The 17,303-nt window shown below is 32.6% G+C and overlaps 1 protein-coding gene across 2 annotated transcripts in view; it reads left to right on the top strand.

The window, feature by feature from the left end:
* LOC124365598 (aminoacylase-1-like) overlaps window positions 1-17,303 on the top strand; it is a 46,825-nt gene that overhangs the window by 12,501 nt on the left and 17,021 nt on the right. For both annotated transcript variants that reach the window (XM_046821598.1, XM_046821592.1), the window contains exons 3-6: window positions 4,249-4,420; window positions 6,209-6,355; window positions 8,228-8,415; window positions 15,111-15,212. In XM_046821598.1, coding sequence (XP_046677554.1) covers window positions 4,249-4,420; window positions 6,209-6,355; window positions 8,228-8,415; window positions 15,111-15,212 — 609 coding nt within the window. The remainder of the gene's footprint in view (window positions 1-4,248; window positions 4,421-6,208; window positions 6,356-8,227; window positions 8,416-15,110; window positions 15,213-17,303) is intronic.

The following is a 17,303-nucleotide window of genomic DNA, read 5'->3' as shown; positions in this document are numbered from 1 at the left end:
CCTTTGAGTGCCAACGTCCGATTTTACCAGACGACAAAAGGTGTCTGAAAAGTGCCAACGTCCGATTTTACCGGACGACAAAAGTTGGCCGAAAAGTGCAGACGTCCGATTTTACCGGACGTTCGGGAAAAGTCACTAAAAATTTTAACCTTTAATATTTGTAAATAATATCATATTGAAATGTTTGTGAAGAATCGTTCTTTTCAAAATAAATTGTTATAGTACACTACCGATCAAACTTTAAATTATGACACTCACATATAAATATTTTTGGTTGCCATAGCTACCGGAAACAATGTGACAATAGTTTCTTAAAAGTTGTATAACTTACTCATTATTGAAGATAATAATATAAATTTTTCAAGATTTACAGACAATTGCATAGGATTTCCAGTGATAGGGACTAAGAAAATGATATGAATTTTTTTGGTCATAATAATTTGGTTGAAAAATGAAATTTAAAAAAAATTTTGAATTTTTTCTACGTAAGTCCATTTTTGGTATTCCTAAATTTAGTGTTATGGTAACTTTGTTATTTTATGTTAATTAAACAGAGTTTTCAGATAAAAATAAAAAAGAATCATGTTGATAGCTTATTAAATAATCGAACTGTGAATTTTTTACTAAAACCTTGCAAAATGCCTTCAAAAGGGCTGGCACTTTTAGGTACACCCACTAGAAAAATACCTGGCACTTTTCAGTATACCCAGTCAATAAATACTTGGCACTCAAAGGGTTAAAGTCAGTTTAAAGAAATTCAAAAGTTATTCCTCTCAAACTGAAAAACTCATCAGTACAATTTAAAAGATTATGTAATAGCCACGTATACCATTTTCTAAGAAATATTCTAGTAGTATTTTCAATTATCATTAATGAAAGACTCGTAAACTCAAGTACTGAATGACTAGCCAAAGGATCTATTGAATCTATTATAAACTAGCTGTTACCCGCGGCTTTGCACACACTTTTCAATCTAGAAGTCCTTATTACTACTTAGTAAGAGTACTTAGGATGTAATATGATGGAGTCCAATGACATAAGTAGGTGTACATGAGGTAGATATTTATTTAAGTGTTCATGGTTAATAGTATCAGAGTTTAACCTGAATCATATTTTACATGTATAGGTGCATTTCTGATTCAAATTAATTGTATTTCCATCACAGCTAAGTCTGCTTAATTAACCTGATCAATAAAATACAATACACAGGTCTCGGAAACTTACTTCGGTAAAAAAGTGTTTACTTAGATATTTCCAGTACCATAGTAGAGTTTATTTTGTCCCGATGATGAAAAAATATATACATACGTAGTATTGAGGGAGTATACTTCGGTTAAAAAGTGCTTACTCTTGGCCGTTTAAATTCACTTATAGTACCACACTTTAGTGTGATTTATTGCCCTGATCTAAAACTATATACGTATGCAGCTCTCAAAAGTCTACTTAATTAATTTTCATTTATTTCCAATGGATCAAAGCTATTACATCAAATTAATTAATAAAGTAACATTAGTAAATAAATTAATAACAAGTGATTGTAACAAAAGTAAAATAAAAAAAATAAATGTAGGGAGTGAACACCATTCTTGTAAAGAAGGCATTAATTTTCTCTAGAAAAGCTGGGCAATTAAGGAGTTGTGCTGATGATGAGACCACATTACACAACAATACTCCAAGTGAGGTCTGACCAGGCAAACGTAAAGAGTCCTCAAGGTGTGAAGGTCTGAACATCTTTAGATACACTAAAAAGGAGACCAAGAATTGTTTTACTTCAGAAAGCTTCTACTTCCAGCTCTTGTAATCTACTATCGGGCTAAAATATTTCCAATGCCATAGTTGAGTTTACCTTGTCCCAGTGAAGAAAATATACATATATACGTAGGAATGATAAGTTTATTACAGCCTAGAGGAAAATCCTTCCCACTACCTATCTACTTCCGGTATAAGGGGTAAATCGTCATGAAGTCATACAACATTTCAAAATAGTCGTTATAAGGTTTTGCGTTATAGAAGTCATGTTATTTCTCAGACTGTAGTCTGGGAAAGAATGGATCGTCGAGGCATATTAGTTCATTTACCTGGTTTACCATAAGCCACTGTTAAAATATGTCATGTCAAAATGTCAAAGCCCATCAGTTTGAAGTACCTTATGTAAAAACATTCACAGATTTGTTCATTGAGGTTGATTTTGTAATAGTGTTTTAAATATTATTTAATTATTAACAGTGTTAAATTTGTTATTGGCACAAGCTGAAGTAAAATTTAGATATTAACTTTACAATTTATTCTGAATTCCAACATATTCCAGGTAAATTTTCTAATCTTCCTCCACATATAAACCTTCCTCTGATTTCCATGAATATTTTACATAGAGAATTAGCAGAATTAGTTTAACTGTTTTTAAGAATAGCTCTTAGTAACACATTTTACGATTCAATTATATTTATAAGACTTATATAAAACAGCTTGAGTTTTTGTCTGATGTTATAACAGTGAACTGTGAAAGTGTTATTTATTTAAAATGTACTTAGCTATTTCAAATAGGCAAAAATTAATAATTTTTTCTAATTTTAACTTGATAGACCTCTTAACAGTGATAAATACTGTTGTGTTTATTTATTATTCTTAAAACTAAGGTGATAATTTCTTGAATAGATTATTGTACTGTTACAAAACCTTGTAGTCTGAGGTGGCTAAACTGCAGCTGTTAAAATCTAATAATTTGTCAGTGTTTTATTACTGTATTCCGGCTAATGGCAATAGCACTCTTAACCCCTTCAAGGTTTTTGTTTAATATTACGTTCATAGTGACTGTGTAAAAGTGTGCAACTAACAAACAAACCTGTCACAGGTCACTGATAGGTCACATAATCAAGTTTAAACTTGATAAGAATTTGTACTATTATATTTTAATATACAGTACCACTCATTACACAGAAATTGTTTTAAAAACTAATATTAGACATTTTTGAATATCCTAAGGCAAAGGTAGGAGAACACAACGGATAATAAATGGAACAAAACATCATAAAAATTAGCATTTTTAAGTTTTAGAAAGAGCACTTCTTTGGTAACATTGAGTAAAAATTTGGATTTGCTCAAACTTTTAATGGGGTAACAATAAGAAATATGATGAAACCATACAACTTAAAGATTTTAGACTATCCTTTATGCAAGAAGCAAGATACATTTTTTTTATGATCAGTGAAAAGAGAGACCTTTAAATTGGGATATGGCTCAACTTACCTTAACATTTGAAAATCTTTCAAAAATTACTCTTTCTTCCCAAAAGTGCTTCTGATATTGGGCATTTTTGGGTGTTAAAAATTATAAAACAAAGAAGGTAGGATTCTTGGTCCAACCACCATACATCAAGGACTGGTGGTCTGGCTCATCCTGGTATTAGTGATCAGTCTATATAGCATAATGAACCATTGTTTTTATAAAGTTTTACAATATTAGTATTAGGATTTTTTAATGTATTTTTTCCCTCTGACCAGAATCTGAGAAATTCCATGTAGTCATGAAGAAACTTTGTGCTGCTTCCAGAGTGACAGGATATACTGGATGGGTAAAGTCGGGGGTTGGGGTCACTTCCTGCTGAGATCCATGTGGAAGGATTTTAGACATTAATCTCAGTCATGTCTCCTTGGAAGAAGGGGAGGCCATCTCTGTATCAGCCTCTCCAGTCAAGCAAGCAGAAGTGGCACGCCCTTATAGGCTAGCATAGGGTTGCCCAGATTTAAGTGACACCTAAATCTTTGAGTTTTTGCTGTACCCAGAGTAGGCTCAACTAAAAGATATAAACCAGCCAGAAGTGAACCATCCTGGGGTTTAGGATTTTACTTTTAGTGTCTGGATTACTTTGGTAAAGCACTGTAAACTGAAAAGCGCTTGACAATAAAGATATTATTACTGTCTTAAAATGTACTGTTTGTAGGAAAAATATGATGGCTCAATATAATTTATATTGATGTAGAACTGTAAAATAGATGTTTCAGAAGAAATAATTCTTTCATTCTTAGTTGTAGTTGATAAAAATTGTATTGATTCTCCCAAAAAGTAAACAGAAGGGTCTCAATCCGAAATGTGAAATAAGATATTTATAACACTTAATAATACCAAATTTTCATAACTCTGTTATAGTTTTTAATGGATTTTGTTTAAAAAAACATATTTTTATTTGTATACAATGATCCAAATAGAGATCTTCACATTTCTGTATGCTGAAGCTTACCAACTTTACAGGAGAAGTGGTCCCATGCCCCGTTTTCGGCTGACACAGACAGTAAAGGGAACATATACGCCAGGGGCTCTCAAGACATGAAATGTGTTGGAATTCAGTATCTGGAAGCTGTGGGGAGGTTGATGAAAGCCAATCAGAAGATGAAGAGGTCTGTCCATGTGTCTTTTGTACCAGGTATGTATGTTTACTCATAAATATACTGATATCAGAGTGACATTTTAGTGTTGCTTACTTGATAAAATTTGAGCTGTACAAAGCATCAAATCTTGACGATTTAGTTCATTCATATTTTTTTTTTTTAATAGACGCCATATTTTTCATTATGTATGTTTCAACCAGTACTCACCAATAGAATCAATATTGTTATTACCTATCACATACTTTTAAGTGATATATCAAATGAAAGCTGATGTTTAGTGGCATTTGACTTATTTTTAGCTCATACTAGTTTACTAATGTGCATTGTCTTATCAACATTTTCTAATAAATTAAAAAATTGGCTCAGTGAAATTGATAATTTATCCATACATACTGCTATCCTGTTCTAGAGATTTACTTTGCATTCTTGTTTTTCTTTCATGATTTTATACTTGTACACATTAATTATATTAACATGCAGGTATATTTGTTCGTATTAACAGACAGGAGGTTTGTTTTTAATTTGAATTTGTTATTTAATTGTATTATATTTTTCTGTTACTGTCATTACTTTTTGCATGTTCTTCTTCTTCTAAGGGGTGCCCTACTGCCATGCACTTAAGCCTCAAGGGCCTTTTGTGCACCCCGGAAGCACTTATGAGGCCTACCAGTCTTATGATTTCAGCAGTTTCACAAACCGCCGAAAACAACGTATCAGGTCCTTCTGGGGAAATTCACCACCCTTGTTCAAACTACCAAAGATGGCATACCGCTTCCTTGCTATTGTAGGATAATCAAACAGTAAGTGTTCAGTAGTTTCATCCTGCTCATCACACATTTTACAGAGCGGATCCTTCTGAAGGATGCCGACTCTGTGAAGATGCTTCCTCAGGTGACCATGTCCCATGATCAGACCTATAACCCGAGAAGACATCGATCTACTTAGTGAGAAGGTCAGACGCCACTCTTGAGGAAGGCGACTGTTGTACCATTCTGTTCATTCTCATACCCAGATGCAATCTCCACCTTCTCCCATGTTCAGCACGAACCCATTTCGAGACAGCCCCAAAGGATTCACACCTTGGAATACCGCAGACGAAGATTCTCACAAGCACATTCCATAAAGGCTGCGACCTCCACCTGAAAAACTGGAGGATACCTAATTACTATTATTGTTGAGCTCACACCGCAGGAGCCAGTTCAAGTCAAGTGTATGTTATTCTATGGAAAACTAAATTAACTGCAAGTCAAATTTATTTTAATAGATTAATGGCCATTATGATAGATTGATGATAGCTTTTTAATTTTCAAGATTTATAATGAAACTGTAATCTTGTAAATCATGTTTATAAATAAATAAATATTATTATTACTACTATGATTTTTTTTAAGCTGTTATTTTGTTTGCGTCATATGAACAGGTGAAACAGTAGTTTAAATGTAAATCAGTTTCTGTTTTGATTGGTTGTAGTTATTGTGCATTATGTTTTTGAATTATTGTCTTAATTTTAACCCTGAAAATGTCAACTAATCCATTGGGCGTCGATCAGGTACTGCCAAAATGCAAAAAAAGACAATTGTATATCATTGTGAAACAGTTTTCGGAACAAAAGATGTACAACGATATATCATTTAAAAACAGCCAAAGGATTAAAACAGTGTGCACTCTAGAATTAATTATAGACACTTCTAGGGTTAAGTACAAGTGAAATTAATTACCTATAATATGGAAAAAACAAAAATGTATCCTTGGACTAATAGAAATTACATTAATATTGTTAAGCATTACTTGAAAACCTATTATGTTGTTTGTAACCTTTGCAGATGAGGAAATTGGAGGTCAGACAGGCATGAAGATATTTGTTGAATCTGAAGACTTCAGAAAGCTCAATGTTGGCTGTGCTCTAGATGAGGGAATTGCCAGTCCAGATGAAAGTTTTCATTTTTTTTACGGAGAACGTTCCTTGTGGCGTAAGTAATGTATAAAGTATTAGTCTAACCCTTCTAATGCCAGATCTGTTTCTGCATTGTTGTGAAAAATGTTTATTTAAAAATGTAAATCTGTGGTTACATTCAAACAGTTGCTGAAATATTATTTGATGCCAATTTACGCCAATTACAATTGATGATCATTAACCTAATTCTAAACAACTTTCATTATTTAGCGGAACAGGGAAATGATTTTGAAACCTTAATAAACTCATATGTTTCCAGTTAGGACGTTTTAATTCTCTGAGGCATTAAAAACTACATTGATATTATTAATTTTGGTACTAATCACCTACCATAGTCCATAACAAATGGGTCCAAAAAAGGTTAGAAATTGTAAACCATAGTGAATTTAAGCAAATTATTTATTTTGGATTTGCTCATTAATTTTGGTAAACACCATGCACTAGATATGTGTCTATACTGGATCATATAATGACCAAGCGAGACAGTATAGGTGGCCAAGGGTGTTGATAGGTTAAGCAGTTGATCTGGAAACAAGTCAAATAATGTTTTTGTATGGTTTTACAGAGAGGCCTATGTTGCATGCTTAAATCTAGTTGCAATACATTTGACCGTAACCTAATACTAGTTGAGATAACCTAACTCTTAATTCTCTAAGTTTTTCAAGGTTTTACTTTGAACTAACTTAATTACACTGTAGATGTGGTATTCCGTACAAAAATCTTTGTTTGGTTAGCCTAGGCCTATGTCAAACATCAATTTTTGCAAATTTAGTTTAACTTAAATATTAAAAAATCCCTGTTGAAAAGAAAATATTTTTAATTAACTGAGTATATAATTTACAGATATTATTGCTGAACTATAATTAATATAAACTTATATTTGTTGTTATTACTCTAAAGTGCTAGTATATGTGTTTACTGTTAAGTTATCTCTGAACAGTTCACTTAATACATTTGTAGTTTATATAAAAATATATAAGAAAGAGGGCTATTTCTGAAAAGTAACAGCAATAACAATCAGCTGATTCAGTCAGCAATGCTGTATTTTGTTACTGTGTGTTTATCTGGCGGAAATCATCATGCGACCATGACACATTTGTTTTGCTGTATCTTTTTGTATATTTTGTATTGTAACAAACATTTATTATTTTTGTAATTGTATTAATAACCAATATGGTTTGTAAATTTATGGTTTATTGTTTTTTTTTTTTTTTTTATTGGATAATGCGTAAAAATTTTAAATTGCAAATAATTTTTCATACAGCCATTTGTTTTTTCATTGTATAATTACGTACTAGTTATTCTGTCCCGTAGATACCCTTTAACTTATGAGTACCTCAAATAATTTGATGCGTTCAGCAGATCACTATATATATATATATATATATATATATATATATTGCATATACATAATATCCTCTACTGGTCCAAGATTGACTTGTCATAAGCATAAGTTGGAATTTAAGAGTTAGAATTATTACTGAAATATTAGTGTTCCAATATTGAATTCAACTAAAACGATACACTATTGGAATGACAACTGAAATTCTTTAAGATAACTCATGAAAACCATTTAAAGGGTCAAATATCCTGTGACTTTATCTGTATTCCATTTAGAGTTTTTTGTTCACCATTATTTGTCGCAATCTTCTTAAAACAGAGGATAGTTTTAGTGATTAATAATGATGATGAGGGTAATCAATATTTTTAATGATAATTAACTATTACAGTTTAGTCAATCTTAATTAATGTTAAAAATTGATATTAGTAGTTGTAAATTCTGTATTAAGTATAACTATTGAATTACAGTTCAATAATTGTATTTACTAACAAATACGTTGTCTTATCTCTATTTTAATTTAAATTACAAATCTTACAATATTTTTAGATGTATTCATCCACTGTATGGGTACTCCTGGACATGGCTCCCTTTTGCATGATGACACAGCAGGAGAAAAGATTGCAATTGTCATTGAGAAGTTCATGGCAAGACGAGCAGAGGAGAAGAAAAAACTCAAAGACAATCCAAACTTAACAGTGGGCGATGTCACAACAATAAATCTCACAACGCTTGAAGTAAGGCACTATTCTGATGTTGTGACATATGGTGTGTTTCCTGATGAAGAAAGCTTAAAATTGCATTCTTTTTCCATGAAATATTTAATTTATTTAACTTGTTTCTATATATTTCATGTGTTATATACTAGTAAATGTGTGTCACTCAAATATTCATTCATGTTGTATATTCCCTCAAAGTAAATATTAAATTTAAGAATTTATTGAAATATACATGTTAACCCTTTTACTGCCGACGTCCAACATATCGGACGTCAGCATTTTTGCCGAAAACGCCAACGTCCGATATGTCGGACGTCTGTTTTTTTTTATTGTTACTGGCTACTGTTATGTTCAAATGCCGAAATATTTGGTATTTTGGTTGTTTAGAAGCAAAGGATAATGAAAGAAGCCATTTGAAGAACTTTGGATTTCTATTTTCGTCGTCTTTGACTAGAATTGACAAACTATCTAGACAGCTGTCAAAACCAGTTGATCGGGTTATGTTACTGAAATCTTCGTTCATTGTTGTTGTTTACAATGTTATCGAAAGTTTTTTGAAGTGTTACTTTTGTTGATCAAGGATAAAATAAGTAAAAGAGTTACATCTAACTCTCCTGTGAGTGAGGGAACAATAATTAACAGTCTAATCGATGGTGGTGTACAAGTGCAAGATGAACTGAGTGATGATTTCCTTCAGAATTTGTCAGATTCAGATGCCGAGAACGAATCTGATATTAGTGTTAGGGCTATTGATGACAATCAAAGTGATGTGGATGACACTGATGACGATCCTGACTTTATCTTACCATCAGATAATGAGGAGTTATTAGATAGTGAGGGGGATGTGGCACAGATAAGTTTACCTTCAACTTCCACTGGTAGGCCTAGAGGAAGCCTACCAGTTTTGGGAAAATCCTCATAGTGCAGCTATGTTTCAAGGTAGCACCTTCAAATTTGGTACATGTTCTAAGCAATTGCTCTAGTTTATAATGATATCATGCTCATAATTTTAGTATAATTTTAAAAATAAATTATCAGATGCCAAACACAATTTTTATTTTTTTATTTATTTTTTATTTACATCATTTTTAAAATTAAATAATGAGTTTGTTTCAAATTAAAATGTCTTTTTATTATTTAAAAAACAGCATTTAAATATGAGTAAATAAAATAAAAATTCATTCAAATCTAATGAAAAATAAAAAAGATGCAGCATTTTTTGTAAATGAATGCATGACAGCGATTTTCCTCCTTGGCAATTTTGACTGGTACAATAAAAAAATGGCCGGCAGTAAAAGGGTTAATGATCAAATCCACATTTTAAAATTAAAAATCCGATTACAAGTATTGAAAATTGATTCGTAATTCTTGAATTTTTATTCCTAATAGCCATTTTAACTTAAGTTTGATTTAAATAAAATCATTACCAACCCAATTTATGTGATTCTTAAACCTTTGGAGACCGCCCAGAAACAGATATAGGGATAACACAAAAATAGGGATGGTTTGCAACATTACATTTCGGTTCCACGCCAATTATTACCTGTTACAGTAACATGATACTTTATATCTAATTTAATATCCACATTGAAATAATTAAAAATTCTGATTTCCTTATTGTATTGGCAATCCTTTTAATTCGTTACATATATAAAAATATAGACATGTAAATTTAAAGCTGTAGGCTTAAGTTTGTATATAGACGTTGATCTGTAAAAGTTATTCGAAAAGATATATATATATGAATGAATATGGTGTGAAAATTTTCCTTTTTTAACACTCCAAAGAGCATAATTTGATATCCTACTCAGTGTGTATATAACAGAACTTAATCAATTTAAAGATCAATTTTTTATTTCATTCACCTCATATATTAGAATCATTTTAGGATTAATGAATTGTCTACTTTATTGTCCTAAATGTCATATAATTAGTTTTTTCATGATTCAGTAACAAATTTTAATTTTAAAAAATGTCCTATTTTGATAATGCTTCAAAGAATATTATTTCAATAGTTAGTTATCTCTGTTAAAGCTTCAATTTGTAAATTAGTATTATCTGCAAAGAAGCATAATCTTTCAACTTCTGGAATTCCTTCCACATAGCATTAAAAGAGTATTGTACCCAAAATTGATCTTTGAGGTATTCACAAAAATTAATCAAGAATCTCTATTTTAAAGGAATGTGTACTGGTTTGGTTGGGGGAAATGGCTATATTTAAGAACTAAGTTCTATTCTGTGTATTCTAATATTATTTGGTAGTTTATAAAATGGGGTTCCAGAATATGTGCCTTTTACCTGAAAAATGATAAATTGGTAAGTATTACGTGTAATATTTAATTTACTCTTAAATTTTAAATATTCCAAAAAATACCTACTTGTGATAAATATCAGTGTGTGTGTGTGTGTGTGTGTTCTTATACATACATAATATATTCTTATAGAGGATATATTTAAACAACTAAACAAATTATGATGTAAAAAAAGTTTTGAAATTATCTCTTTGTTTACCACCGAGCAGCTGATATTCTTTCAGAGAAGCAATAGCTACATGGTAAACAAATAATCAGGTTTAAGTAATTTGAATTCTTATTACTATAAATAATCTTTAAAATGGTCATATATCGTAAATAGACAATATATTTTCCAGCCTACTGATTCCAAATGATAATGTCCAACTGAACCGTCTACCTGTAGTTCATCTTGTAGGTGATGCGTGCTGCTTAGCCGATGTAGTGAGCACAATATACAACACATGGAAGACCAGTGACAGTTGATCTTGATCAATCTTTCGAAGGAATGTTTGATTTTGTTTATGATGCTATTGGTGCAGACTAGCGACTTGTAACATCATTAATCTAAAAACTTTACTGGAAGTGATGACGAGACATGGTCGTGACTTCTGTTCATGACTCAAATTACACTATCAAATGATTAGTGACAAAGTGAATCTTGGAAGATTGACTGTCAACTCTTGGCAATCAATTCTTTAATCTCTAAATCATTTTTTAAGGTTCTGTAGATTTGAGATTTGACTTCAAACAGCATATTATTATTCATATTGTAAGAGTATTTAACTACATATTATTAATTAGATGTGTTTCTAATCATAAACTAAAAACTCATCAAGGGTTTGTGTTATAAATTGTGTATATATATGACTGAAATTTAAACAAATAGTTTTACTGTCATTTAACCCTTTTAGTGCCTCAGCGTCGCTAATTTTGACGTTTTCTATTTCGATAATATTTTGTATAGTATAAGATTATTTTGGCCAAATAACCAGATAGCTAGATTGATTAGGTTCCAAACTATTAATAAATATGAGTTTTAAGTTGTTTCCTTTACTCTTTGATCTGTAAAACATATGTTGTTTGGGTAATTTGGTATCATCAGGAGGCCACTATTTATGGACGAGTTTTCCTTATCGGCGACCAAAATAAAAAGCCTACTTGAAGGGTCATTCGTCTAGGACTATTTGCAGGCAATTTGGCGATAGGAAGTATGACTCATCGAGTATTTTTCAATTTATTATGGAAGAAGGAAACTATTAGGAACGTATAAAAAAATTATTTTGGTCCCCCATAAGGAAAACTTGTCCAAAAATAATGGGCTGCAATAATACCGAAGTACCTATGTGCAACGTTCTCTCCTAGGGGAGTTATGCAAATGTCCGGTATCACTCAGTGAAGAAAGGGGTGGTCCTTGACAGCGCGCCGTAAGGGTATAGGGTAACCTATGATTAGTACTTCTTCTTCTTTAAGGTTGCTCGGTGAGGGAAAGGGCGCCACCTTTTTGTAGAACATGTAACAGGCAGGGCTCCAACAAGGAACAGTACCCCTGCTCCAAGGAAAGTACCAATCACTTTGGCTCCCTACTACCATACACTAAAGCTATTTTTTGTCAACCAGGCCTTTGGACTACACAGATAGTTGTATTGAAATATTCTGAATACAATGTTCAAGATTCAGAAGACCCCTAATACTTATGCGATGTTATCTCAATCTAGTTACTAGGACTGAACAAAAGAAACAAAACACTCAAATTTTTGCAATTAAACTAATCATTTAACCCATTGCGGATCGTGAAAACGGCGCGCGCGCGGGCCTTAGAGTACGAATTAATCCGTATTACAACGCAGCACCCGCAGTGTTTGCACGCCTACCTGCCTGCTTAGCGCGCTCGCTAATTATACATGTTTTGTTTGTTTATGTTGTTATTTATGTTATATAAACATTATACAGATCATATTAGACAAGTATATTATACTAGAACAAATGTAAAAATACAGGTACATAACATTTTACCTACGTTTTTTGCGTGTTGTAGCTGCTTGATGTAGGACGGATCAAACGTTTTACACAATAAAAAAATGTTCTAATAAAACTGTCACTTCAAGAAACAACTAATCTAATATTTACAAAATATTGAGACTGTCTTTGTCTTAGTAGTGGATTTTGGTGTGATAGTCCCGGAAACAATTATACGCGTGATAGAATCGTCTCCATCCTCAATAACACTATCGATATCACTTTCATCACTTCCACTTTCTAATAATAGTCTATCTAATTCAGATGATCGTAAATTATCACCCATTTTATTTACGTACACGCACACGAGGCAAAGGAAAATCGAACGCCACGACTGTACGACTCAGACAAACAATTTGTCGCAAATAAAAACGTTATTGACCGATAACGAGGGGAGTATTTGTGGACAGGTACCAGAGATAAGATAGGAAGCCAGTCCAGGAAAACGGACTATAAATAATCTCCGAGACTTATAACAGCGATAAGCGTTCAAAACAAATGAGTCATCCGTACCACGTCATCCGCGTGAGGGTCACGTCATTGTGCTTTTGGTCCACGCCTCGCTCCGCGTCACCCTCACGTCGTTGATCCGCAATGGGTTAATGTGCAGAAATTGTATGGCATTATCACGAGTAATCCAGCCTTACAGTAAGTAAATGCTTTTAGACAGAAAATTATTAAAAACAATATGGCGAAGATACAATGTTACCACTTATTAGAGAAAATTACAAATATGGCTAAATGAACTCTATTTATGGTAGGGAGCACTCCACTTCTTCAAAACAACATGCAATATACAATAAATGGCCTAGACATGCGTGATACGACACAAGTAAATACATAAGAACACTAAAGATACACTATAATGCACTAAGGTGTGCAGTTAACGACTGGAGGGTAGCGTTGAATCAAGTTTTAAGGGCTCCTTTCACAATACAAAGGCTGGTGGGCCATAATTAGACATCAGTCCGCGTCCGATTCACTAATCCATAAGAGCACTCTGTGAAATAATCCAAGTCTGTACTCACCAACTGGGAGTCACAACACAAAAGGCCTACTACGTCCTGTCCAGACCATGGCGCAGACGAGCGCGGCACGACACGAGCGGATCCGCGGTGCGGTAGTGGTAGGTGTAAGGCTAGGAGCAAATCACAGTGTCGGGGCAGTGCAGGCTGGAGTACCCACTAGCGCCTCGGAAATAAGTCCACCAGACTCCGGGCGCAGTCCAGAGGTGGACCAAGACAAAATCCCAAAAAACCCTTGGCCAATTTATTAGTCGGCTCCTGAAAATCCAGCGAAGCTGAAGAGCTCGTAGACACACAGCACCGACGCAATCCAGTCACTCGCAAGCTTCCTCACTAATCAATCCACCAGCTGTTCGTTATCAGTTCACCTGCCGCAGCACGTCATCTGGTCGTGCGGTGAACAGTCCACCGGAGATAAAGGTTACTCAATGGGCTATTCTTATTAGGCAGAACAGGCAAGAGTGACGTACGGACATTGGTATAACTGGTACAATGTCGGCGCGCTACGACATTGATGAATTGAAATTTATATAATGTAGAGTGATCAGTTCTACATTATTTATACCATAAACTGCACACGCCACATATGTGATGACTTTTGTCTTCCAGTCATGACGTAGTTGACGAGTATCATGTTGCGTAATGGCCATTCTTGTTTATGTGCCGATAACCAAGCATTTGAGTAAATAAAAACTAAAATAGTAACATGTACAGTATTTTACCGTATTTCTTTATAAAAGTAATGTAGTACTTTTAGTTGTGTCCAAGGAAAAACGTGAGTTTTCAGTGTAAATTTAATAGGGTTATTTTGGTTATTAAAAAGTTGCTGACGTCCATACAAAAGAAATATAAGCAAGTTATTTTCTCTATATTTACTAATCATATTTATTGGTGTTATCTTGATGTTTTATTTTATATATTGTGAAAATTACACCATTACTATGTAATTTTAAACTCTGACAAATGAAGTACAATTTATAAAATATCAGTACCGGGCAGCGTTTTGTTTATTCATAAAATGCTATGTTTGTTTTTATTGTGTAATCATATATTATACATGGATTTTATTTAGAATGTTATGGCCTTTATGATGGGATAAAGAAAAATCTTGCAAACTCTGTTGGTACAAATTCTGTTGCAAATGCTTTCTTTTCTTAGGCTGGTCACGATAGGGGTGACAGTTTTCCAGAATATGCGACTTATACTTGTATGCCATCTAATTGAACACTGTTAGGTTGTTACTGACATAACAATCTTCAGCCGAATGGCAGTTTGGACTTTCCGAAAGTAACATGAACTATGATTTTATTATTAATTTGGATCCATTTTTGCAGTTATCAATAAATTTTGTGAGTTTTAACAATTATTTCATCCACAGGGAGGTGTCCAGACCAATGTGGTTCCCCCAGAACTATCTGTCGGGTTTGACTGTCGACTGAGCGTGGATACAGACCACAAGGAGTTTGAGAACTGGATCAATGTAAGTGTCAAGTTAAATTCATATCTTACTTTATGTATCACCTCATTAAGTTCCAAAGTAGTAGGGTATCTTAAAATGTTGTTATTATTTTCAAATATACATTTTTATGTATATATATTTTTGCAATATTTATTTACAAAGGAGCTCAATGATTTATCTACAATTTAATGGATTAACCCTTTCCTATACATTTATTTATTTATATTTTCTGACTTAAACAGACATTTCAAGCCAACATTGGTATATTTAATTATGAAAAAAATACTAACAGCTTATATGAGTCGTAATTTTAGAAATTCAAGCTAAGTGAATGCCTCTGCAGTCTATCATGTCATTCATCACCTACATAGACAGTAGTTCCATCGTAGTCCAATGCTAAAAACAGTAAATATGATGAAATAGTTGTGCCAGAACAGCTCCAATAAGGATAGTACTGAGAATCTTGTGATGTTGGATGTCATCCAACATAGGATAGGAAAGGGTTAAATCACGTCAATTTGGGTTTCATACATTTTTAGAACAAACCAATCTGTCCCAAAGTAAATGGTCATTAACCTTAATTATTTCTTTAATCAACCGAAATGTAATTATTTTTGGTTGTCGTATACACAATATTTGTGCCTTTGCTGTAGAATTAGTGCATGTGCTTTCATGTATTTTGGTGGTCCAAGGAGTCGCACTGGTATTGTTCTTTTCAGATGATACTGTTATTGATTGATGTGTGACTACTTGTAAGTATTATTATTATGTAGTTTTTCATTTTTTTTTTATTACTTAATAAGTGAACTCATACTCGCTATTAATTGTTCTTTTGCTTTATTTATTTGTTAACTCGTTCTTTGTCCTTGCTTAACTAGCTGTTGATATAAATAAATAAACGTTTGATTTACAATTATTATTGAGTTTATTTGTCACATGTATGATACAGGGTTTCGTGAATTATACTGCCATGGGCACATAAAAAAATTATATCCAACATAGAAAAGGTTGTGGTGCATGTTAGGTTTGAATTATAAAAAAAAAATAGGATTGAATTTTGAAAGATTTTGAATCATAAATTGGGTAGATCTTACTTGAGTTCAAATCCAGTTTTGCTTTGTGTGTACCATTGACACTTATTCATCTTCCAATCATCATTGTCAGTGTAGTGTGGATTTAATCTGGTAATCCTTGAAGATCTGAGAGTCTAGTTGCCGTCCAATATTCAAGTGGTTATCATCTAGTAAAATGTCTATTCTGTTCTTTTACAAACATCAAGATTCACCAATTTAACACAAATAATAAAATGTATGACTGTATTTAATAGCTCAAATGTTTATTAACTTTGTGTTTTTTAATAAATTTCTTGATGAAAAAAGGTTCTTCCCAGTCTCATATTAAGTCATGATTCAAAAGAATAAATTCCATTATTATAAAGTCACCAGCTGATCTAAATTCACTTTATAACTCAAGGTGTTGTACAGTTATTTTGCATAACAATCTCCTTGTTTTTTATATTATGTTTTAATATATTCTGTGGTATTTGGTCTAAAGAAATTACTTTATTTTGTCTGATGATTCAATTTTACAATAGTTTATGTATTTCTATCTTATATGTATGATAATTTGTTTTATGTTAATGTTAACTCTAAAATAGGTTGCTAGTTTATCTTAATTTTAAAATATATTGACATATATATGTTTATTGTAAGTTATCAAAATTGTATGGGTGTATGTTCTTCTTCTTGTATGGATTCCTGTGTGTGTGTGTGTGTGTGTGTGTGTGTGTGTGTGTGTGTGTTTGTGTGTGTGTATTTGTGTGTGTGTGTCAAAGTCAAAAATCTTTTATTCAAAAAAGTTAAAAATCTTACAATGTTTCCTACATTCGCAAGCACCCAAAAGGGCGTGCGAGGGTTAGGGCAATATGAATATATAAATACTATATACTACTTAATCTTCGTGGCAGCTAGCTCTGTTTTTTATGTGCAGGGGCCTCTGTTGTTGGTTATTGGGTCATTCCATGTCAGTTCAACAGGACTATTTCACCTACCATCTCAGATTTGTATGAAAATTGGTAGCTTTGTTCTATATGTAAAGATAAGTAAAACTACC

Source organism: Homalodisca vitripennis, chromosome 1, assembly GCF_021130785.1.
Source record: "Homalodisca vitripennis isolate AUS2020 chromosome 1, UT_GWSS_2.1, whole genome shotgun sequence".
In the NCBI taxonomy this organism is placed as follows: domain Eukaryota; kingdom Metazoa; phylum Arthropoda; class Insecta; order Hemiptera; family Cicadellidae; genus Homalodisca; species Homalodisca vitripennis.
The sequence above is the reverse complement of the archived record's forward strand: the minus strand, read 5'-3'. Positions and strand labels throughout refer to the sequence as shown.